The following is a 24,619-nucleotide window of genomic DNA, read 5'->3' as shown; positions in this document are numbered from 1 at the left end:
TCTCCCAGACTTCAGACAATACTACAGAGCTACAGTCATCAAGACTGCATGGTGTTGGGACAAAAACAGACATATGGACCAATGGAACAGAATAGAGAGCCCAGAAAGGAACCCTCAAACATTTGGTCAACTAATATCCAACAAAGGAGGCAAGAATATACAATGGAATAAAGACAGTCTCTTCAGCAAATGGTGCTGGGAAAACTGGACAGCAGCATGTAAAACAATGAAGCTACAACACTCCCTTACACCATACACAAAAATAAACTCAAAGTGGATCAAAGACTTAAACATAAGGCAAGATAAAATAAACCTCCTAGAAGAAAATATAGGCAAAACATTATCTCACATACATCTCAGCAATTTTCTCCCAGGGCAATCTACCCAAGCAGTAGAAATAAAAGCAAAAATAAACAAATGGGACCCAATTAAACTTACAAGTTTTGCACAGCAAAGGAAACCATAAGCAAAATAAAACAACAACCTACAGAATGGGAGAAAATATTTGCAAAAGATTAAACTGACAAAGGGTTGATCTCCAGAATATGTAAACAGTTCATATGACTTAATAGGAAAAATAAACAAACAACCCAATCCAAAAATGGGCAGAAGACCTAAACAAGCAATTCTCCAAGGAAGATAATATGAATGATCAATAGGCACATGAAAAAATGCTCAATACCACTAACTATCAGACAAATGCAAATCAAAACTATAATGAGGTATCACCTCACACCAGCCAGAATGGCCATTATTCAAAAGTCCAAAAACAATAAATGCTGGAGAGGCTGTGGAGAAAAGGGAACCCTCCTACACTGCTGGTGGGAATGCAGTCTGGTGCAACCACTGTGGAAAACAGTATGGAGATTCCTCAAAAAACTAAAAATAGACTTACCATATGACCCAGCAATCCCACTCCTGGGCATCTATCCAGAAGGAACCCTACTTCAAAAAGACACGTGCACCCCAATGTTCATAGTAACACTATTCACAATAGCTAAGACATAGAAACAACCTAAATGTCCATCAACAGATGACTGGATAAAGAAGAGGTGGTATATTTATACAATGGAATACTATTCAGCCATTAAAGATGACAACATAACACCATTTGCAGCAACATGGATGACCCTGGAGAATGTCATTCTAAGTGAAGTAAACCAGAAAGAAAAATACCATATATCACTTATATGTGGAATCAAAAAAAAAAAAAAAAAAAAGAAGAAGACGAAGAAAACAAATGAACTTAAATATAAAACAGAAACAGCCTCATAGACATAGAATACAAACAAACTTGTGGTTCCCAGGGGGGAAGGGGGTGGGAAGGGACAGACTGGGAGCTCAAGATCTGTAGGTACTGACAGGTATATATAGAATAGATAAACAAGTTTATACTGTAGAGCACAGGGAAATATATTCAAGATCTTGTAGTAGATCACGGTGAAAAAAAATACAAAAACAAATACATGTATATTCATGTATGACTGAAAAATTGTGCTGTACACCAGAAATTGACACAACACTGTAAACTGACTATAACTCAAAGACAAAAAGAAAGACAGACAGACAGACAGACTGGTCAGAGAGGTGAAGCCTTGATGGAGCTGAAGATGAGGAAAGGGCCATGAGCCAAGGAACGCAGGCTGCCTCCAGTAGGTGGAAAAGAATGCAAGGAAGTAAGATTCTTCCCTGGAGCCTCCATAAGGAACCAGTCTTTGATATCATTTATTTATTTTTGTTTGCTTGTTTTGGGGGGAGTGGGTGATATTTTAATGGAGGTACTGAGGGCTGAACCCAGGACCTCATGCATGCTAAGCACACACTCCACCACTGAGGTCTACCCACCCAAGTGCTGTATTTTATTAGCCCGGGAGACTGGTATGAGATTTCTGGCCTCGTAACACATTTGTGTTGTCTAAGCCAACAGTTTCTGGTAACTTGATAAGGCAGCAACGGAAAACTAGCATGATAAGAAACTTTCTCAACCACGTCTTTTATTTTCTCTTTTTCTCATCGGGCTTCCGTACAATGACTCTCAAACAGATCAAACACAAGGATAAACCTTTCTTAACATTTCATTCACAAGCGCCTTTACCAGCGAAGGTAACGAGAGCTGCAGAGAGTTTGCAGAACTACTGTGGGTGACAGCTCCCACTCTGTGTGTGTGTGTGCGCGCGTGCGCGCGCGCATTGGGGAGGGGGTATGGCCCACCGACGGTCCCTGAAGAACACCCTGGCCTCAGCCTCTGTGACTGCCACATTTTAATCACACATGTTAAATCGTATTAACCACTGGGTGTGGGGTTTTTTTTTTTTTCCATTTTGTACTGATGCATCATGATGTCCATTCAGTGAATGCCCATAGATTAAGTTCTTTTTGAATTTTAGGAGACAAATAAACAGACAGTCACAGGATTCTAGATGGATGTGCATTTCCCATCTTCTGAATAGGTACACCCTCCTAAGAGTTAGTTCCCCAGTGCTCCAGGCTTTATGGATTAATGCTAAATCCACATTCTCATGCCTTTTGAATAAATAAAAACCAGCAGCTGTCCTCCAAGGATGCAGAAAGGTTTTAAAGGCTTCCTTCCCCACCCAGAATGAACAGCTTCCATTCCTTTTCAAGACTTTCATTTAGTGGCCGCTCCGGGTACTCCTGTATCTCTGTCCTTCCTACTGGCGTGATAGAACGCCCCACTGAGTGCATCACCAGCGGTGTCGGCAGCAGTGTGGACACAACGCTGAGAACAGTTTTAATGCAGAACCGTGTAAATCATGACAAAACCCAGGGAATGCACTGGAATGAAATCAGAGGTAAAACACACAGCACTTCTCCTCTGAAGACTAAGGGCCACCTCACAGGTACACTCCCTCAGCCATGTGTGTCTGCTGTGTGTCTGTGCACTTATTTTCTTGTGTGGGTCGGGTGGAGGCAGGTCAGGAAACCCAACCATGAAAAGATGGCAGGAGGAAGACTGGAGATCCTTCAGCTGGGATCCCACTGGCTGGGCCACTCACTGCACAGCCCTGGCGATCCGCTGGCCTGTGAAATCTGCAAACTGCCGGTCCAGATTGCTTGAGCTCTTCGCAAGTATCAAAAATCCTAAATTTCTGGTGGATTCGTTTGCTCTGGCTGCTATCACAAAGCACCACAGACGAGGTGGTTTAACGACAGAAATTTGCTCTCTCCCAGTCCTGGAAGTCAGAAGTCTGAGAGGAAGCTGTGAGCAGGGCTGGTTCCTCCTGAGGCCTCTGTCCTTGGTGTATAGACGGCCGTCCCACTCCTGTGTCCTCACGCGGCTGTCCCTCTGTGTGTGTCTGTGTCCAAATCTCCTCTTCATATAAGGACCCCAGTCCTACTGGATTGGAACCCACCCTAATAACCTCATTTTATCTTTATCACCTCTTTAAAGATCCCCGTGTGCAAACACAACCACATCCTGAGGTCCTGGGGGTTAGGGCTTCAACCAATGAGTTCTGGTGGGACATGAGTCAGTCCAAGAGTTACAGACCTTCATCTGCTTACTACTTTCTAACAAAGGCAAGGGCAACCCAATTAAAATCATCCTTCTATGTCTTGTTTTTTAACGGGGACAGACTAAGAAAGTCAACCAGAAATAAGGGTCAAGTTTGTTTGTTTTTTTTAGAACATATGTTGACATAATATAAATTGGTTCCCATATCTCAGAGTTTGTTTAACTTGCCCCAGGATTTCTGCAAAGACCCTAAAAGCAGTAAGGTTTGCTCCCCATCTCGTGCAGAGTGTGCCTCTAATACTGCAAAGTAGTGACGTGGACGCTCTCTTGGCCAAAGGAGGCAGGGCTTGGTCACCAGAGGTAGAGCTCAGCTGGCCGTGCCTTCCAGTCACAGGGGCTCTGGGAGATGAGGACTCACAGGTGTCCACACTGTTCTCAAAGAGAAGCGACTTTATTTTATTTGGGGGGGGGGGGGGTATTAGGTTTGTTTGTTAATTTATTTAATTCATTAATTCATTCTTTCATTTTTTTGTGTGATGTAGGTACCAGGGATTGAACCCAGGACCTTGTGCATGCTAGGCACACACTCTGCCACTGACCTATACCCTCCCCACTAAGAGAGGTGACTTTTAATCCAAAGCTTGGAAGTGTGAGCTGCTGAGTCCGCCTCTCCTGGGCACACGTAGAGGCACCTCAGACACAGAATTAAAGCTGGCCCCGTGCTCACTTTCCGACCCATGTGAGTATATGACCTTACAAGGCGACACTCTACGTCAGATAAGGTATATGAAAGAAATCCACCAATGATCACATTATCATTTTCAGGGCCCTCCCTAGGACTTGCCTGGACCTGGGAAGTATACTGAAGGAATGCAGAATTCTCCTCAGGTTCAAAGATCACTGGATTTAGGTGGAAAGATGTTTACATATGCCGAGAAATGCACAATCTAATCAGCTGGGTGGGAAAACGTCTTCCCTCATGGGCAGGCACCTGTCACTCTCAGAACAATCACAGAGGTGTTACAGGAAAGGCAGGCCACTGAGTCCGTTTCTCTGCGTTACTTATTATTTTACTAGTTTTACTCTTTAATTGAATTTGGCCTAGTGGGGCAACGACGCTGTAAATAAACTGTTAAATACACACCGAAGTTACTAATTTTCACTTGCCGTTTAAGATGACATTATGGGAGCTCCATTGGGACAGTCAGGTGAACTTTGCGCTCATCATTTTTATAAACTTCATTTACTGGGCTGAAAGGCAACACTGGCCACTCAGAAAGGTTTCGTTGTGTTAGCTCCGACGAGGGAAGTTCTGAACAAGGGACTAAAACACTAGTTTTATAAATGGAGGTTATCGAGCATGAAGTTATGTAAGTTCATTTAAAAAACTGTACACAGAGTCAAACGGTCTTATGCCCTCTTAACAGTGAGAGTTACAAATCCACCAGATTTGTCAACAGAATAACCAGAAATTAAGTGTTTAAGGAACAAGAATGTTTTTGAACCTTGAACGTTAATGGTTGATGGATTTTTCAAACCTGAGTGTACAGGGGCTGACTTAGGACACGGGAAGCTGCGTCATTAATGTGACGCCAGCCCCGTGTGAGCTGGTGACTGAGAAGAGCAGACAGTGGGGAAGCACTGAAACCCAAGGGCGCTGCGGCGGTGGGAGAGCCCCTGCCTGGGGTAGAGCCATGCTCCCCGCACTCCCGGGACGGGACTCAGGTTCCCCATGATGAGGAGGAGGTGGGCGGGGAGAGTAGGAAAGAACACAGCTCCACAGGTGCAGGAAGGGTTTGCTGAACATGGGTCTGAGTACCTAGCTTCTGATTATAACATCGCTACCTGGGAAATATGTTCTGATTATCCAAGCACCAGCCACCTACATCATTTTAGGCCCTTCATTCACACACTAGTGCCCATGCACACGAATAATAACGTGGACAAAGCTCAGATGGCCATCAGATCAAAGAGCAGGGCCGGCGGTAATCACCACACAAATAACGAGAATGCGTACGTACTGGATTATGAGTTTCCCACTAACTCTTTTCTGTAACCGGCAACTGTGTATTAAGTCTAATTGCATTTAAAAACAGCTGGACTCAGCTCCTGCAGGCGACGTGATAACCTGAAGGTACCTCGAGCATGGGAAGATGGGACAGAGAGTCCTCAGCTGTTGGCAGCTGTACTAGCCACAGCTTTGAACCTAAGGAGAGCAAAAAGTCTACGAGGAAGAGCTGCCAGGATGCCCTGAGCTGTACCCCACACTTCATCAATGACAGAGAAGAACACGGAAAGATGCCAGGGCACACAGCGAGGGACACGTCTGGTTCTAATCTCACACGGCCTGCGTTGTACCAAAAATGAAGTGCGGAGAGAAGGGGATGGTCTGATGTACAGGGTCCAGCCTTCCCTGACATGCCATGTGACCTTCATCCATCCATTTGGACAAGTAGGTATTAACTGACCTGGGTTTCTCCATTGATTAAACACCCCGTGTCTGGACGCTGCTCTAAGTGCTCAGAACCGAACGGTCCATGGAAGCGGCCCAAATCCCGACCCTCATGGAGAGAGCTGGGTCTGGAAGCCAATGGTTTGCTCGTGGAGTTGCTTCCAGCCCCAGGAGCCGGGCAGAGCTCCACTGTGCCTTCCATGGACTGGACCATTCAGCTCACCCCACGGCCCCACAGCAAAGAGGAACTGCAGGTAGAAACTGTCACCCGCAATGACTGCCTGTCGGGGAAGTGCCACGTACTTATTTCCTTGTCTAACCACTGGGACTTCTACTTCAGAACGTGATCTTCTTCCTTGTCCAAGGATGGAGACCCATTAAGGATGTCCCTCGGGCAAGACAAAGGAAGGCAGCTTGTTAGCACCGAAATCGTCACCCTCAATGGCGGCACGGGTGTTCGCTGTGCCCTTCTGACAGAGGGAACGTCGACCGGCGGGTGGAAACCGCGGAGAGTACAACGGGCCAAGAGCACCGCCCCACATGAGCGTTACTTTCCAGGGTGATCCCGCGTGCTGAGTGCACGGTGGTGTTTGTCCCACAGCACACACTTTCCTCTCCCTTCTCTGGAAAATGATCTCCTGTGGGTGGAAGCCCTGGGGCAGCCCGCCGCTAAACCACCCCGCACACGGACACATCCACAAAGACCGAACCCAGAACGGCAGAGTCTGCACTGGGGTGACGGCGGCACGGTGGGGTGGGCCGCCGGGAAGTCTGACAGTGAGGAAGGACCCCGACCTGATCCCTGTGTTCCATCGCCCTCCCGGCTGCCGAATCAATTTTTCTCTGTTTCGACGCAAAACAAAAGACAACACACAGCGAAACGGGCTAGCATAAGTCAGTATACCTACATTTCCACATCCTTCCTTCCTCGACCAACTGCCCACATGTATGAGCGTGTGTGTTACACCTAGGAAAGGAGGCTTTACAATGTAAACTGAAAATAGCTTCTAGGCACCGCCGCTGCCCAGAGCTGGGTGTAGCTGGACAGCCAGCTGTTTCGGTTTTCTCTGCAGGCTGGGAGCACCAAGGCTTGTGTGTCTGTTTCAAACGGGAAACCATGGTAGTTTCCATCCATGACGTCCACGTAAAAGTTGCCCAGACATTCAGGTGGCTGAAACTCAACACGCACACCTGCGTGGAGAACCATCACTCATCTACAGCACTTGTTCTGCTCTCTGCTTCAGAACAAGTCATACAGGAACCCTCACCGGCTCCTTCTCCCTCAGCCCCTCCAGACCCGGCTGTCAGCTCTGCAGCCCGTGAGTCAGGCGTCTGGTCTTCTTTCACGAACACCCTTGGGTGTCTTTGAAGGGGATGCACGGGGGGTCCCCACAGGTACCCCCTTGCGCTACCCTCCTGGCACCTGGGAACGGGACCGTATTGTGGAAACGGTCTTTGCAGATGTGACTTCCTGCAGGATCTAGGGATGACACCATCCTGCACTGTCTGCGTGGGTCGTAAATCCCACGACAGGTGTCAGAAGAGAGAAGCCACGTGAAGACGGAGGCAGAGACAGGAGGAAGGCAGCCACCAGCCCAGGGACGCCCGGAGTCCCCAGAAGTCGGAAGACGCAAGAGGGACTCTCCCCTGGAGCCCCTGGAGGGAGCCCAGCCCTGTTTCACACTTTCATTGTGGACATTCAGGACTCCAGAATGTAAGAAAATAAATTTCTAGGGTTTTTTGTCTCCCAGTTTGTGGTAACGTGTGGCAGCGGTGCTAAGACACAAACACAGGCCTGACATCTCCCCCTGGATCGTGGCAACAGCCTCTGAGCCAGCCTCTCAGCATCTAGGCTTTAGTCATCCACGCTGCCAAAATGCCTTTCTAGGGCATCCCCTGCTCACGAGGTCGTGTGATGCCCAGGAGATAAAGCCTACATTCCTCGCCAGGGCACAAGGGCTCACCGTACCCTGTCCCCTTCCCGAGACTCCTGCTCCTGCCTTTCCCGGGTCACACGCAGGCCACCTCTCCTCCACCCCCTGCTCGCTCGGACTTGCACACAGTGCCCTCCCGGCCCTTCCGGCTCCTCCACCTCACCGACTCCGACAGCCCTGCCACGGAGCCCAGGTTGAATCCCATCTTCTGGAAGGCGCCCTGGACGGCGGCATACTTCCTTCTCCTGGCTCCCAAGGAGGCTGGGTCAGCTTAGCAGCTAAGTGACCAGGCAGTGGGTCGGACTATGTGTGCCTCCCCCACCGCAGCCCACGCCCCGTCCGCTGTATCCATGCCCTGCACCAGTCTCGGAACTAGGCATCTGACGGGCCTGTTACAAAAGCCTGTGGGATTCACGGGCCGAGGGAACGCCCTGAACACTTCTCTCGCCTTGACAGCCCTGGTGGACTCATCCTACCGTGCTTTCCATAAAGCCCCTTGGAAGGTGAAGCTCTGTCCCCAAGCAAACTCTCAACAGCCATCCAGATGGGCCCACCGACAGGCTGGCAGCATTAAGCCACAATCAATCCCTGCGTGTCTGCCCCGAATGACCCAGGAGGCGACTCTAAATGCTTTTATCAGGCTGCTCTCAGACCGGTTGGACAAGATGGGATCTGAGATACGCTCAGACTTCCGGGAAGGAACGCGTCCATCCAGCTGCACCTGGCAGACCCAGAGGTGACTTACCTGCTTGTCTTACGACCACACATACAAGCACAAAAGAAGCCCAGCTCGCGGGAGAGGGCACAGGATGCGCGACAGGTCGGGTCGAGGGTTATCTCCATCCACACGAATGCTCCTCCTCTGGGAGGGTACGGAGGGACCGGCTCATGCTCCAATTCCTCTGACAAGGGAACGTAGGAACAGTCTAGGGACAAGCTCCTGGTGGGGTGGACCCTCGCACAAAGCCTTCTTCACCCAAATACACTGAGCCCAGGACTCTGTTTGCAGCTCTGCCCACCGGAGCACCCAAATTCAACAACTGCCACCAACATGTCCGGAAGGGACAGAAGTGCCCTAGAGAACACCTGAGTCTGGTGCGTCGCAGCGTCTTTCCCTCAAGAGGTGAGAAGAGGCAGGGGGTGGGGGCCGCACCTGTCAGCCACTGCCTCTGAAGCTAAGTGGCCTGACCTCAGCAAGCCTCGGCTCCCTCACCTGCAAAACGGGCAAAGACGGCAATCAGCGTGTGCCAGCGGCCTGCTGCGAGGGAGCCGGGGCGACCCGCAACGCGCCAAGAGCACATGGTGAAAGCTCTCGATCCGCGTTAACCGTCATGACCTGAGGATGAGACCAGAGCAGGAAGGAAGGCAGCAGGAGTGACACAGAAACGGCCCTGAGATGTTCAGAGACAAGTACCTGAGTGCTGGGAAGGGGCGAGGGCTGGAAGACTTGGGGGTCAGTCCTGGTCTCCAGGTGTGCAGCTCACGGTGGGTGCAGGACAGCAGGTCCAGCAGAGAGTCCTGGGCTCCGCTTGAAGCCCAGTGTCTCTGTGCTGCCTGCGGCTGGAATACCGCGTCGTCGGTCGCTGGGAAGTGAAGACACAGCTCCAGGAGAGGTGAGGGCAGCTGACAGAGGCCAAGGACCATTAGCGCAAGAGCGTTCACTGAGGCCACGGGCCCACAAGAGGTCTCTGAGAGAAGGGGACCAAGGCAGAGTCACAGGGCCCCAAACAGAAGCAGAAAGGAAAAAACAGGAGGAATGGGCAGTGAAGCCAATGAGACAGTTTCCCTAGGACGGCACAGGGCAGGGGCCCATGATGCAGAAAGCTCTGGAAACATAAGGAAAGCTGGCTAGTGGGTCTGGCGACATGGAAGTCACTGCTCCCTTTGTTGGCACAAGGTCCGTGGGCTGCAGGCAGAAGGCAGTCTGTGGTCACGGCCGACACCTGGTCCCTCAGACTCCTGGCTTCTCACCAAAACATCCTCGGAAGACAAGAGCTGTCTTGACATTACTGATGACGAGACGCCTTGGTGGGGGTGGGGTTAGGGTGAGGGCAGCGATCACATGTGACATCTCCCCAAAAAGGCAATGAGGGGGTGCCGAGAGGAAGATTAGAGGAAGTACAAGGGATGGAGGAACACGCGAGGTGACACCCCGTGGAAACAGCCAGACAAATCCAGAAAGGAGAACATCCTCTAAGATCACCAGCCTGCACTCTTCCAAAAGTCAGTGTCGTGGGGGAAGACACGGTCATGCGCTTGGGCGGTGGGGGGAGCTTTTCTAGTTTAAAACATGCTAAAGGGACATCACCTCCCCCTGGAGCCCAGCCTTGGAAAACACTACAGTACTGTCAGCCAGCCAGAGAGGCCACCCTCACCTCCACATTTCAGTACAACCATTAGTAAGAAGTCTTTCTTTCTTTTTTTTTTTTTAAATGCAACTCTCTGCTTGATAAAAGTCATCTCCTCTCTGCTTCAGAAAACGTGTTTATTGCTCTGCCATCCCTGCTCCTGGTCTGGAATATCCACTTCTCTGCTGCCGCCTGTCCTTGGCAGCACATCCTCCCAGTGATTTTGGTTCAAAGTACTGCTCTGTCCCGTGTCATGTCCCTGCCGCTTTCATCAACAGCACTTATCGAGTCACTAGTCCACATCCCAACTGGACACCAAGCCCATGAAAAACCAGAGACTTGTCTTGAATCCTCTACAGCACCTGGCACTGTATTTGCTCAACAGATAGAAGACTGAGTGACTTCACACTTCGAGAGGTGTGTGGTCCACCACGGTGGCTACTTAAACTTAAACTCAGTAAACTACATCAAATGAAAAGTTCATTCCTCGGTTGCATGAGCCGCATGTCATATGCCCAAGTGCTATCTGTGGCTCCTGTGCAGGCAGCTCGGATATACGTTCCCACCACAAAAGGCAGTTCTGCCCGAGGGCCAGTGCTGGTCCAGAGAGCAGACAGGTGCTCCATTCTCATCAGGGACACGATAGTGACAGGAGAGGGAGGGGAGCCTGCTGCTTATTTTGGCTTCTGTCTCCAAGGCCCCAGCTAAGCTTAGATGTGCCAACTGTGAACACATGCTCCCATTTCACGCACAGACTGGACGGCCTCTTGGGAGCCGCAAAGGCTTCGCTTTGCTCCTGGGTCTGTTCCTGGTTTTCCATGCCTACAGAGGGGAGTCAAGAGTCATCGGCGGCCCGGCCCAGCCCAGTGCCGCCAGCAAGGCCGATGGAACTGCCCGCCAGGCCAGGGCGTGCGAGGAGACCGTCCCCATTCCCCGCGTGGGCCCCTCTCCGCGCAGACACTCCGCACCCAGACGCTCAGCTGCTGACCCGAGGCATCCCAGGGAAGGACGTGAGGACGCCAGGGCACAAAGGAAGGTGGGGATGTACCTGCCACACACTGAAAAGGTATGAGAAGAGCTGCGAGAATGGCAATTCAGCCCGCAAAGCCCAAAGGGGGAAACATTTCTCAAGGAGAAATGCAGATGTTACAATTATCATATTTTTGAGAAATTTCCCCTTAGGCACCCTGAAGACAATTTTAAACCACAGACATATGTACCATTAAACCAGGGCTGTCCCCATCCTCACGCCCCATTTTAACACAACTCAGTGAAGCTTTCAATATATCAAATGCTGCAATTTTGAGTCAGTGGTATCCCCATATATCTGACAGGGAGAAATGTATTTTCCAACGTAACCCATCCTGGCACATTGCACTTTCCAGCTACAGGCTATGGATCCGTCACTTTTCAAACACCCCCCCAACGGTTTGAAAAGTCGGCATCTGTGTAATGAGTGTTTCCTTGGGGGCATTATTTCCCTTGCTGTTTTACACTGCATTCAATCTCCGTCTACCGCTGAAAAATGACAGAGCATAGCTGATGCATTATTGCCGATTAAAAGATAAATAAATAAAAGAGAAAAATGAAAAGAAATAGAGTGAAAAAATAAAAGGAAAAACAAATGAACACAGAATTTAAAAAATGAAAGAAATAGAATGAGAGTGAGCAGTGAATCATCAGACAGACAAAAGGGACTGAGGAATCCCCAACGCACGGTTGTCCAAGGAGAAGAAAGGAGAAACAGCTTTCAGGGGAGAGCAACGACTGCTCTCCCGTGGCTGATTACACCCCGTCTGTGCAGCGAGGGTTCCAAATAAGAGCACATGAGGAAGCCAGGAGAAAAGAAAGCACAGGGAGCAATTTCACGCCTGCACCCACAGGAACCCGCAGAGCAGTTCAGCCATGGAGCCAGCTGGAGGACACTCGCATTTGTCTGTGGAATTTTACAGTTCTGGCCTCACCCTCTTCTCAGTTATTCTAGAAGCCGGAGCAGCTGTGGCGGGCCAGTAACCTCTAACCACAGGAACACACTGAAGGTTGACACGGCTCAGGTCTGTTGGGAAGCACAGCCGATGGGACCTGAGTTTACCCACTTTGGTCCTCCCTCGGTTGTTTTCTTACTATGGATGAATTTTCTGTGACACACAATAGCCTGTTCCATCCTTCCCTGGCCTCTGCCAGCATCTTACTCCAAACTGAGAACGCAGGAGTCAGGGCCCCCTTCTGTGTGGGCTCTGCTCGGCCACAAGGCCTCAGGCTGGCCTCCGAATTTCAGCCAACTCCTGGGCAACTGTGGAAGAATCCTAAATGTCACCTGTCAAGGTGACATCAAACCCAAGTGTGTGTCATGAGTTCTGGGGGGGGCCCAGGGCAGTTAGAAGGGGGAGGTACCATAACACAGTTGCCCTGACATCCAGAGTGCGACCGCAATATGCACAAAAAAGTGGGGGGGGGGGGAGTCTCCAAATGAAGAATGCGGGATCTCTGGGAGCGCCAAGGCAGACAGTCACCACATAACAAGGCGTCTCCAACGAGCGATCCTTTATTCTGCTCTACCTTCCTGACACGGTGCCAAGACGCTCTGGGAACACCTGGACTCGATCACATTCCGGGATAAGGACCAACAGACACTGCAAAGCTCATCACCTCCACTCTGAAACCTCACACACGTTCCAAGAGGTCAAATACAACACAGGTTCTTCTGAAAATTGATCAAGGGCATGTGCTAACGCCATAAGGAAAACTCTTTATTTTTGTCATGAGCTTTGCGGATGATCCAGGGTGTAAGGAAATGAGCCCAGGTGGGGTGAGCAGGAGACCCTCAGGGTGGGAGGGTTCCGACCCAGGCTGGGCCTGGCAGTGCACTGGTTCGGTCAGCCAGTGATTCCCGGAGCTCCCTGAGCACCGCAGCGGTCCTGCCTGTGCCGAGTGTATGGGGTTTCCTGGGCCCCACGCGGAGAAACAGTCACTTCCAGACAGCCTCAAGCGCTCTGACTTGGCAGGTACGATGCTATGGGAGTACGAACAGGTACAGAACAGGACCTCTACTCCTCAGCTGAAGGCCAAGCAGAAGCCAGGTGTCACCCACTAAAATCCTGCAACCCATGTGCATTTATGGAGACAAGGTGAATTATAATCAACACTGCAAGTATTCATATTTCCCCTCACAGACCTATCTTACTGCTTTTTCTGCTGATTTTTAAAGAATTTGAAAATAAGCTTTTTATTTTTCTTGGCTGATTTTTTTTAAGGATTTAATTACTGTATCAGGCTCCTAGAAAACGTATTTCATGTAGACCACAGAATTCCTAATTCTGAATACTCTTTAACATCCACCCTCCACCTTCTCAACAGAAGACATCAGTGAGTTGCTTCCTAAAGCTCTGTACCTGGGTTGTCCGAAATGGTAGGCACTGGCCAAACGTGGCCAGTGAGCCCCTGACACCTGGCTAGTTTGAGCTGAGATGCGCTGAGTGTCAAATACACGAGATTCCAAAGGCGAGGTATCAAAAATGAGCATAAACGATCTCAATGGTTTTTCTCTTGCTTGTGTTGAGTGATAATATTTTGGATCTGTTAGGACAGAAAAAGGGTACCATTCAAGTTCATTCCATCTGTGTCTTTTTGCTTTTTTAATGTTGCTTTTACGTGGTCCTACTTCAATGAGACAGCACAACTCTAGACCACAGACTTCCTTGTCTCTTAAAGACAATGGACCTACCTCTGGTGCTCCCAACTTCAGTTATTTAATGAACTCGATAATCTTCCCTATTTGGGAGCTGAGACACTGTTTAATACCTGTCTTTGTCTTCCTTCAAAATCTTACCCTTGTTCATAAATAATCTCAGTCCCCTTTTTCTGTCTCTAATTGGCATCTGAAGGCCAAAATTATGACTTAGCTCATAGCTGACTGTGACCTGTGTCAACAAGAACAGAATTCCAAAGGGTCCTTTCTGATTGAAAGGACAATAGGACCAAACATTTCAAAGGCACCAGAAGGTACACTGGTGTTCCAGGCAACATTTTTCCAAAAATCACAACTTACTCCCTCATTCTTCTCTGGTTAAACAAGCTTCTCCCTTCTATACATTTTATAAGAATTCTGCATGCAACTCTTTGTTTTCAGTTTCACTTCCCTGAGAATGCAAGTATTCTTTAACAAACAGGTTACATTCACAGAATATCCTGGGGAAATGCATTCAAGTTTCTGAAAAGCAGGCCTCCTGGAAAAAGAACTGGTGATACATTCCTAAGCAAACAGACTGAAGTCAGGCGCTTCAGAATTAGAGCAGGTATAATCCAGGTAGATTAAATGAGATAAAGTAGCACATTCTGGAAAGCAGTGTTTCATACCAGACATTCTGTAAAATAGTAGAAAAAGCAAAGGTGAATTTCTGAGAAAGTTCTGCAAGGCCTTCCCAGCTCAAAGGTAAAGTCAAGACAAAAAGGAGGAAAAGGGCAGAAAGAAAATGAAGAGGGAAAAGGGGCTAGGTCTTATCTTGCCAAAGGTCACTAATTCTTGTTTGTCTGACCAGTTTAGAGGATTGGGTAACAGTGTCAGACCTCAGTGCTTAATAAACCATTCAACTTGCCCTAACTAGCAAACAGGAACCCTGGCTGATAACTACCCTTGCAGGTATCACCACTTAAATCAGTCACAGCTCCACGGAATGGCTATGTATGAATCTTGGGTCGGGAGGAAGTATCAAGCTCGTTGAAAAGTTAAATAACTTTAATTTTAATGAGCAATCTCGGTTTGCTTTAAATTCATGAGACTCACAACAGGTCCTCTGGACCTTTCATTAGAGGTTAAGGAATCTGACAATTTAACTTGACCACCTGAGCAGGAAAACTCATGTCTACAAACTATACTTACAAATCCCAGAAGCTTTTTGAAACTGAGTCATTTCAGATTTAGTAACTGCATACACCAATTAGTGACGTCTATGGGAATTTATTCTCCCTCTTAGGAATTTATGTGTTTATATCTCTGGGTCCATAAAATGAAAAGACTGTTTTTTGTGTGTCTTAAAAAAAAAAAAATCAGTCTCATTACTGCTGAACCGGTGAACCACATGCTCATCAGGGGCAAGGTCACACCCACCATATAACATAAGCACAACATCACTTATATTTAGATCAGATCGATCTGGAGTCATTCCTCAGCTTTGGTCCTTATTAGCTGTGTGACCTTGGGCAAGTAACTCTACCTCTCTAGCTTGCGCCGTTTTTGTTTTCAATTAGTCAATGCAAATATTTCCACCCCCTCTTGCAGAATTTTATGAGATGAAGCACTAATGTATCTACATGTCCACCGGTCAAAAGTCTACATAAAGTATGCAGAAATTTTTACAACCCTATTAAGCCTCCCAGAGGCTCTGAGATCAGAACACGTTTCAAAACACGATAACGCTTCACAGTGTTATGAAAGGTATGCCTAAGCTTTAAGGAGCGCTCAGGGCACCTCTCTTATAAATCGAGCGTTTTCTTTGAATTCCTCTTGGTTGGTGAAGTTCATGCCTACCACCATCGACTACGGGACTGTTAGGTGCACACGCATGGACTGTGAATCGCGAACCTTCCGGCACTGGGTGAAAATGCAGCTACTGATTGGGCAGCTGCGGGATGGGGACCTGTGATCTGCACTGCAAAGCAGTACCCAGGTGATGTCCGTCCAGGGAGTCACTCTGACCAGCCAGTCCGCTTACAGGGCTCCCCCACCACCTCCGCACTACAGAAACTTGGGTCTGGAGCATTTGCGGTGGTGCGGGGCAGTTCTGTGCACGACACGAGGTTCAGCATCCCAGGCCGCTACCCCTCGGATGCCGACAACTCCCACCCTCCCGCTAAGTCACTCCAAACGCCCCTAGACGTTGCCAGATGCCCCTACATCGGTCGGTGGAGGACCATGCCCTGTAGGATGCTACAAGCAAGGTGCGTGCATCTCGGGGCAAGCCGGCAGGGGCCCTGGAGGCCAGGGTGCAGATGGGGAAACTGAGGCCGGGCTGCGCACGCAGCGCCCGCGGCCCACAAGGCGGAACCGAAATCTCCAGCCCGCGCGGTGGTCCCCGAGCACCCGCCGTCGCGCGCCGCCCCCCACGCACTCCGTCCCCACCCGCGACGCGGCCGCCGGAAGTAAGTGCCCCGGGCGCCGTCGACGCCTCAGACCCGCGCGCGTCCGGCGTGACGTGACCCCGGCGCGCCCGCCGCCCGCCCGCGCGGGGGTCCCAGACACCGCCTCGCCGCGACCCGGGGCCCTGAGGGGCTGCGCCCCCCTCCCGCGCCTTCCTTGACAGTCCTCGCGGGAGGCGGCCGCCGGCTACCCACCCAGAAGGAGGCCGTCCATGTCAAAGAGCAGGTGGGTGACGGGACGCGGAGGGGGCTCGGGCGCCGCCATTGTGCAGACTTCTCGGCCGGGTGGGGGCGGGGAGGAGGCGCGCTTGCCGGCTCGCGCACGCGCGCTCCGGGCCTCCCCGCGCGCCCCGAGCCGTTCTGCGCACGCGTGGCCCCGGGCCTCCACGCGCCCGCGCCCGAGCTGTTCCCGCGCACGCGCGCTCCGGGCAGCCTCGCGCGCCCCGCGCAGCTCTGCGCACGCGCGTCTCTGGCCTCCTGGCGCGGCCCCTCAAAAATCGCGCGCCCTGAGCCGCAGCCGCCCCGCGCACGCGCGCCTCTGGCCGCCTCAGAAGGCGTCCTCGCCTGCGCGCCCGGAGCCGCTCCCGCGCACGCGCGCTCCGGACCGCTCCGGGATGTCCCGCGCACGCGCGCCTAGCATAGTTACCTATCCCGTCACCGCGGGGCTGAGAAGTGGCACGGGCGGGCGCGACAAGTTTGCCCGCATCCAACCCCCACAACCCCCTCACTTCACACCCATAAATGGGCTGGGATGCTCCGTCAAGGGGCCGAGCAGAGCCGAGTGCCTAGTCTGGGTGGGGGCAAAGGCAATGGCCTGAATTTGGAAAGGGAGTGAGGAAGGAGCGAGGGCTCGGAGGGACTGCGGTGCACCGGGTTGTTGGGAGGAGGGGTGCAAAGGTGCTCAGGTTGGCATTCCTGAGAGCCACCAAGTAAGTGGACAGCCAAGTGGCCTTAGTTGTGGGGACCCCGGTAGCTTCGTCCAGCCCTGGACCCTGGGCAGGCTTCCCGTTCGGTTTTGCCCGCTCGAGTCCCCGCGGGCCTCTCAGGGCGCATGCGTAGTGGCGTGCGGGGCCGCAGCCCTCCCGCCTGTATCCTGGAGAATCCCTGGCTGGTACATTCTCCCGTTGTGGTCCTCCCGCCGATCTCTGATAGGAAAAGGCCGACCTAATAAGAGTTTTTTAAATGCCTTGTCTTTTTTGCCTTGTATGTCTCATCTGTCTTTGGTTGCTCTGAGGTTTCTTTCCCCCCCAAACTTTCTGAACGCAACCTGAAAAGCACTGGGGTTGGGAAGGGGGGTTCTTTTTCCCTTTTTTTCTTTCTTTTTCCCGCGAGTCTCAGAAACAGCTTTTTTCTTCCTGTTTCTATTTCGTGTTAGTTGGCATGCACGTTTAAATATAAAGATAGGCCCTTTCAAGAAGCAGAAATAACAAAGTTCCAGAGACTTTAAAATGTGGGCATTTATTTCTCGTTAAGTGCCTAAGCTGTGGACTAGGGGTACACCGGGATTCAGCACGTGTGTAGCAGTGGTCGGCAGTAAACCCCTACGTCTCTTGTTTCCTCGTGGGTGTGAAATGACACAGGGCAGGTGCTTCTCTTAGTACTGGCAAATAGTATATGCTGACTTAATTTATATTTTTAGAGCTGTGGTGATAGGAGGCATTCCCTGGTTTAGTCCAATCATGATTTCCCATTGAGGACACTGGACCTCAGAGAAGGCAGTCTATCAAGGCCTTACGAGGGGACTGTGGCCCAAATGTGCTAGGCTGCTGTGTCCAAGCACACAGACTGGATAGTCTCAAGAAAAGGAGGGTGTTGCCTCCCACTTCTGGAGGCCAGAAGTCTGAGGTCAGGGTGTCGGCAGGCTTAGTGCCTTCTGAGGACTGGGAGGAATGGATTGGGTCTAGACCTCTCGCCTTGGCTTGTTCATGGCTTTCTTCTCCTTCTACGTATCTTCTCTTTGTGCATCAATTTTTATGTCCAAATTTCCCCTTTTTATAAGGATACCGGTCATATCTACACATACAACCACATGCTAAGTTAATTACTTGTATAAAGACCCTGTCTTCAAATAAGGTCACATTCTGAGGTAAAGAGATTTGGAACTTCTACATAATTTTTTTTCTTCAGCCTGTGACAGATTTATTCCACAAACATTGGGTGCCTACTTTATGCCCATGCCCACCTACTGGAACCTTTAGAATTCTTGCTCCCGGTTCCTTTCTATTCTTGGAAACAAATGAACACACAAAGGAGAGAGTTATTTTTCTCTCCCTGTTATAATCAGCATTGCATCTGTTGATTCCTAAGATAAAAGGAGTATTTTTAAATGGCTGGGGGGAGGGAAGCTCCAATGCCAGGAATGAGAATTTGAAATAGCAAGGTAAAGGACGGAGCTGTAGATCTCTGTGTAGGGGAAAGTGGGCTCCTTGGAAGGATCTTAGGGAGTTCCCTGAGTTTTGAGGCTTCCTAAAGATTTGCTGCAAAAATAAGCGAACAACATAGATGCAGGTGGTGAAGATGTCAGACGCCCTGGTTTCATGCTCAGCAGTCCTTTAGCCGGAGAACTCACAAAAGCAGCCTGAAACTTTGCTGTGCAGGTGACAGATGGCAGGCATCAGAGTACTGATATCTTAAGTGAAACTTTGACACTCTTTATATATATATCCATGTATATGCCACATCCTGTATATATATATACATATGTATAATTTTATTTGTATTTTATATATATTTACTTGTTTTCCTTATGTATGGATGGATACACACATATTATATATTATGTATGTATCCATCCATACATAAGGCATTTCATACATATATATAAAGTGTATATATACATATACATACATATATACGTATATTTTTTCTTTCTATTTAATAAGATCAAACTCTTAACAGGACACAATAACCAATGACCCCTTAGGTCAGTTCTAAGAGTCGTAGTCTGTCAGTTTCAGAGACTTGGAAATTCCTTTTGGACCTTGCAGATGGGTGACACTTACTCAGAGAGTGTATCAGTCTGCTCGGGCCTCTGTAACAAAAGTATGAACTGGGCAGCTTAAAGAAACAGACGTGTAGTTCTCATGGGTCCTGGGGGCTGGAAGTCTGAGATCAGGGTACTGGCAGATTTTGCTTTCTGGAGAAAGCCTGCTTCTCGGTTCTTGGATGACTGCCTTCGCTCCGTGTCCTCACACAGGGTGGGGAGGTGAGGTTGGAGGTCTGGTGTCTGTTTTTGTAAGGGCACTAACTCCATCGTGGAGGCTCCACCCTCATGACCTCACCTAGACCCAGTTAGTCCTTGTGTTTTATAAGAAATATGTATTTGGTCTTCATTCCTTTTCATACAGTTCCTAAAACCCTTGGAATTTCCTAAGTGAATAAAGAGATCAAAGTGGCTTCTATTATGCTAATAAGGTGACTTTTGCAAAGCATCAAACTATGGGGACTGGCTGCCAGAGGAACAAATTATGTCATCAGAGGGTTGGAACATTCAGTTCAACCCCCAACCTCCAGGGAGCGGAGAGGGGCTGGAGGTTGAGTCAATGACCAGTGGCCAATGATACAGTCAGTATTCAAGTGTAATGAATCTTCTATAAAACCCCAAAAGATGGGGTTCAGAGAGCTTCCAGGTTGGGGAACAGATGGAGGTCGTGGGAGGGTGGTGCACAGGAGAGGCCCCGGGGGCTCCACACCCATTCCCCATACGTTGCCCTTTTCCCCTCTTCCATCTGGCTGTTCCGGAATCATATTCTTGCATACTAAACCAGTGAGCAATAAGTAAGCTGTTTTGCTGAGTTCTGTGAGCCACTCTGGGAAATTAATCAAACCCTAGGAGGGGGTTGTGGGGATCTCCACTCTAAAGCAGGGTCCTGCAGAAGCACAGGTGGCTTTTGATTGAGGGTTACGTGGTGGGCAGTCTTGTGGGACTGAGCCCTCACGCTGTGGGGTCTGATCCTGTCTCAGGGTAGACGGCGTCAGAATTGAGTTGTATTGTAGGACACCCAGCTGCTGTTGGAGAATGCTTCCTGGTGTTGGAAAACTCTGCATTTGGAATTGGTATCAGAAGTGTACTTCCAAAAACCCCACCTCCAAATACCATGTCATTTGGGGTTAGGGCTTCAACCTGTGGATTTTATGGGGACACAGGCATTCAGTCCATCATAGAGTGTGTCTTTTCTTTCTCTATTCAGCTGTTTAAGAAAATATATATTCTCTCTTTATTCTTGTGGGGTTTTTTTTGTGGGGGGGGGAGTCATTAGGTTTATTTATTTCTTTCTTTAACGGAGGTACTGGGGATTGAACCCAGAACCTCATGCATGCTAAGCACGTGCTCTACCACTGAGCTATACCCTCCCCGTCTCTCCATTCAGTTCTTTAAAAAAATGGGTAACCCTGGTCCCTTACTTGCTTCTGTACTGTATAGAGTGACCAGGTTGTCCTGGTGTGCCTACGACTTTTCAGTTTTGCACTGAGAGCCCTGCATTCCGGAAGCTTCTCAGCCACAGGCTCACAGGGGCCCTTCATGCACCTGCCACCTGTCCTAAGGTGCAGTTAGACTACGACTGAGGTACAGAAAGGGTGACAGGCATGAGTCCACCTCTCCTGGCGTTTAAAGCCAGGGGACTGTGTGGTTGGGGGCAGGGGATGAAGCTGACATCTCTGTAATCAGTCGTCCAGACGTGCCTGGGAGGACTGGAAGGGCAGGTTGTGCTGCAGACCTCTGGCCTCAGGGTCCAGTGGGCTGTCCTTGTCTCCTAGACATGGCGCCACGGTAGCCTTCAGGGCAGAGTGGCGAGCTGGACAAGGAGACTTTGCAGGTGACCCCATGGGCCTTAGCAGGCAGGAAGGGTCACAAAGAAATAAGTGCTGAATTGAGGTTTCACAGCCTCCGTAAGCCAGTCACCTGCGTACCCCTAGTTCAGGGATTTCCCCCACGGCACTGTTGATATTTTGGACAGGAAAACTGTTATGGGCTGACTCGTGTCCTCCAGAATTCCTGTGTTGAAGCCCTAGCCACCAGGGCTTCAGAAAGTGACTGTATTTGGAGATGGGTCTTTAAAGAGGCGATTAAGGTACAATGAGGTCATGAGGCTGGGTCCTGATCCCATAAGACTGGTGTCCTTATAAGAGGAGGAGATCAGGACACAAACACATACACAGGGATGTCCACTGAGGACACAGGGAGGAGACAGCCGTCCGCACACCAAGGGGAGAGGGCTCAGGAGACACCAGCCCTGCTGACACCTGAATCTCAGACTCCAGCCTCCAGGATGGGGAGACAGTAAATATCTTTTGTTTAAGCCATCTACTCTGTGGTGCTTTGTCATGGCAGCCATAGCAGACTAATGTACTCATTTTCAGGTTGGGGGCGGCGGGGGGCTATGCTGTGCACTGTAGGTCTCCACCTCCCTGGTCTCCACCAAGTAGCTGCCTGTAGTTCCTCCTACCTACCTACCTCTCTGTCTGTGTATCTATCTATGTATCTATCCATCCATCCATCATCCATCTTATCTATCCATCCATCTATTCATCCAGCCATCCTATCCATCCATCCATCTGCCCATCTGTCTTATCTATCTATCCATCTGTGTATCCATCTATCCATCCATCCATCATCCATCTTATCTATCCATCCATCTGTCCATCCACCCATCTGTCCATCCATCCATCTGTCCATCTATGTATCCATCCATCCATCTATCCATCCACCCATCCAGCCATCCATCTGCCCATCTGTCTTATCTATCTATCCATCTGTGTATCCATCCATCCATACATCTGTCCATTCATCTGTCCATCCATCTATCCATCTTATCTATCTATCCATCCATCTGTCCATCTACATATACATCCATCCATCCATCCATCCATCTATCCATCTACGTATCCATCTATCCATCCATCCTATCTATCTATCCATCCATCTGTCCATCTACATATCCATCCATCCATCCATCCATCCATCCATCCATCTATCCATCTACGTATCCATCCATCCATCCATCCATCTTATCTATCCATCCATCTGTCCATCCACCCATCCATCCATCCATCCACCCATCTATCTTATCTATCTATCTGTGTATCCATCCATCCATCCACCTGTCCATCTACGTATCCATCCATCCATCTATCCATCCACCTATATATGGATCGATTGATCTATACGTACACACACGCACACGTGTTTATGGAATCGCATGTATATACGTAATCCCAGTGGCCGTAGTGAAGCAGGAAAGCAGGTTGAGATCTCAGAGGGTGTGACCTACATCTGCAGTAACCTTTCCCGTATCCCTTGACTCCTAAGAATTCACAGTCCAATTTGAAGAGCATTCTGTCTTGGATTCAAGAGAGAGAGGAAAATTAAAAACAGACTCCTTGTACAGCTAAACCATTTCACTGATTCATTTTACATCATCCTCCTGACAAAAACATGCTCACTGCTGCTCAGACAGTGTGTCCCTCTGTGCTTGTAAAACAAACGTTACGTGTCCTGCTAATTAACCCTTTCCTCAGCGATGCCAGATAGTGAGGTGACAGAGTTGTGCTGGGGTCGCTCAGCTCCTGGGAGAACTGGGCTCTGTCTCTCCAGTTGCCGCCCCCCCATGACCTGTGTTTGCCCCACCCTCCTCTTCTGGCCTGCGAGGTGCGGGTCCCACCCCGTGTGGATGTAGGGTGGTAGGTCGGGCCGGGGACAGCCATCCTCTGCAGCCGTCCGTCCGCAGGCAGGTACCTGTAGGCTGTGCTCTGCACCACCCACGGGGAACTTACATGCCTTACCCTCTCCCTCCAGCCTGAGGAGACTGGCTTCTGCATTGCATTCAGGGTCAGGATGGGCGCAAGGGTAGATCTTTCCCTGACGATGCTGGGAAACCCAGAAGCTCAGGCTTCCCTACACAGCTGGTGTGGAAGAGGGGCTGTGGGCAGTGTTGGGGTGCTGGTGCCCACGTGGATGGACGTGCCTGGAGGTGCTGGCACCATGGTCCCTTTTGCCTCTTGCCCACATTCACAGGCGGACTGCCCGGGGCCCTGAGCGCAGAACCTCCTGTCCCCGGTAGCATCACCGCTCAGCCTCGCCGAGCACAAGTGCTTCCCCAGAGGAGGCCCCTGGCTCGTGGGTAAGGCCGTGATTCCACGCGGCAGCTTGTCTGAGCTGCAGGGCCCCCTGTCAGTTCTCGGAAAGATTTACTCCAGGCGGGTCTTCAGCACCCCCAGGACACAGGATGCCTGGTGCGTGGTTCAGAGTGGCTTTTTTGTTTCCTAAGCACTGTAGTCATCTGCACCAACCCTCAGCCGACGGGAACGTGCTTGCTGCGTTAGCAACAATCTCTTGTTTCTCGAGAGGCAGCCCATGTCATTTTTCTTGTCAGATAAGTGAGGAAACGGAGCTGCGGGGAAGTTAAGTCTGTCGCCCCAGGTCACACACCTGAGAAGGCACAGGGAGGGTGGCGTCTGTCTTCCTGTAAAGGAACCAACAGGCGGAACTATCTGTTTCTAGATTCTTCTCTGTGATTTTAAAGTTTCCTAGACTGTGCGTAAGTAATAAAACCCATAAGCCTGAAAGACATCTTTTGTGAAAATCGAATATATTCATGACTGTATCTGTCTATCTGTATTTGTCTGTATTTTTCCATCTCTTTCCAGCCGTTATCTTCACATCTATCCCTGTCTGTCTGTCTATCCATCCACCCATCTATGCATTCTTTCTTTCTTTCTGTCTGTCTGTCTGCCTATCTATGTATCTGTCTGTCTATCTTTTGGAGACCACCAGCAAAAACGTGAGAAAAAAAGGAAAAAGAAAGGTGCAAAAAATAAACAGAAGTACTATTTTAATTCCACCATTCTTTCTTCCACCATTTGGATGAAACTCCATAAAGGCAGCGTCAGGCAGCAGCCATGGTGCTCGACTGTGCCCTTATTTATTTGAGCAGCTCTTAGCCCAGCCAGGCCCAGAGAGGGGGGTTTCTGCTGTTCAGCTGCCCCCTCACTCCTGGGTGGCCTGACCCAGGCAACCTCAGTTAAGCAGACAGCAGTGGGGAGTGACACCAGGGCTGCTGGCCGCCTCCTCTCTCCCCGCCTCCCCAAGATGACAGAAGCCTGGAAAAAGCAGTGCACCTTGCACCATCCCTCCTGAATCCTCAAGCCACCTGTCCACTCAAAAGTCTTTGTACCTGAGGTCAAGGATGCTTTCCCCAGGTTTGTTTTTTTTAATCTAGCATTTCCCAAGCACATAACACACACTGTTTCACGAGAAGGTCGTATCTGTGAACTT

General features: G+C 49.9%; 2 protein-coding genes across 7 annotated transcripts in view; one reads left to right on the top strand and one right to left on the bottom strand.

The window, feature by feature from the left end:
* The window catches only part of LOC135318491 (pseudouridine-5'-phosphatase), a 498,722-nt gene extending 482,040 nt beyond the window's left edge, over positions 1–16,682 (bottom strand). For all 5 annotated transcript variants that reach the window (XR_010379278.1, XR_010379279.1, XR_010379280.1 and 2 more), the window contains exon 1: positions 16,540–16,682. Coding sequence is in view for 2 of the 5 variants with exons in the window: in XM_064482619.1 (XP_064338689.1) it covers positions 16,540–16,609 (70 nt within the window). In the remaining 3 variants the exon portion in view is untranslated. The remainder of the gene's footprint in view (positions 1–16,539) is intronic.
* The window catches only part of LOC105086567 (steroid sulfatase), a 137,690-nt gene continuing 129,149 nt past the window's right edge, over positions 16,079–24,619 (top strand). The window contains exon 1 of one of the 2 annotated variants that reach the window (XM_031445988.2): positions 16,079–16,146. The gene's annotated coding sequence lies outside the window, so the exon portion shown is untranslated. Of the gene's footprint in view, positions 16,147–16,426; positions 16,571–24,619 lie in introns of those variants that run through there. The other variant, XM_031445987.2, reaches the window with a different exon arrangement.

The sequence above is a fragment of the Camelus dromedarius genome, chromosome X, assembly GCF_036321535.1.
Source record: "Camelus dromedarius isolate mCamDro1 chromosome X, mCamDro1.pat, whole genome shotgun sequence".
Lineage (NCBI taxonomy): Eukaryota > Metazoa > Chordata > Mammalia > Artiodactyla > Camelidae > Camelus > Camelus dromedarius.
Note: the sequence above shows the minus strand (reverse complement) of the source record. Positions and strands in the feature narration are given on the sequence as shown.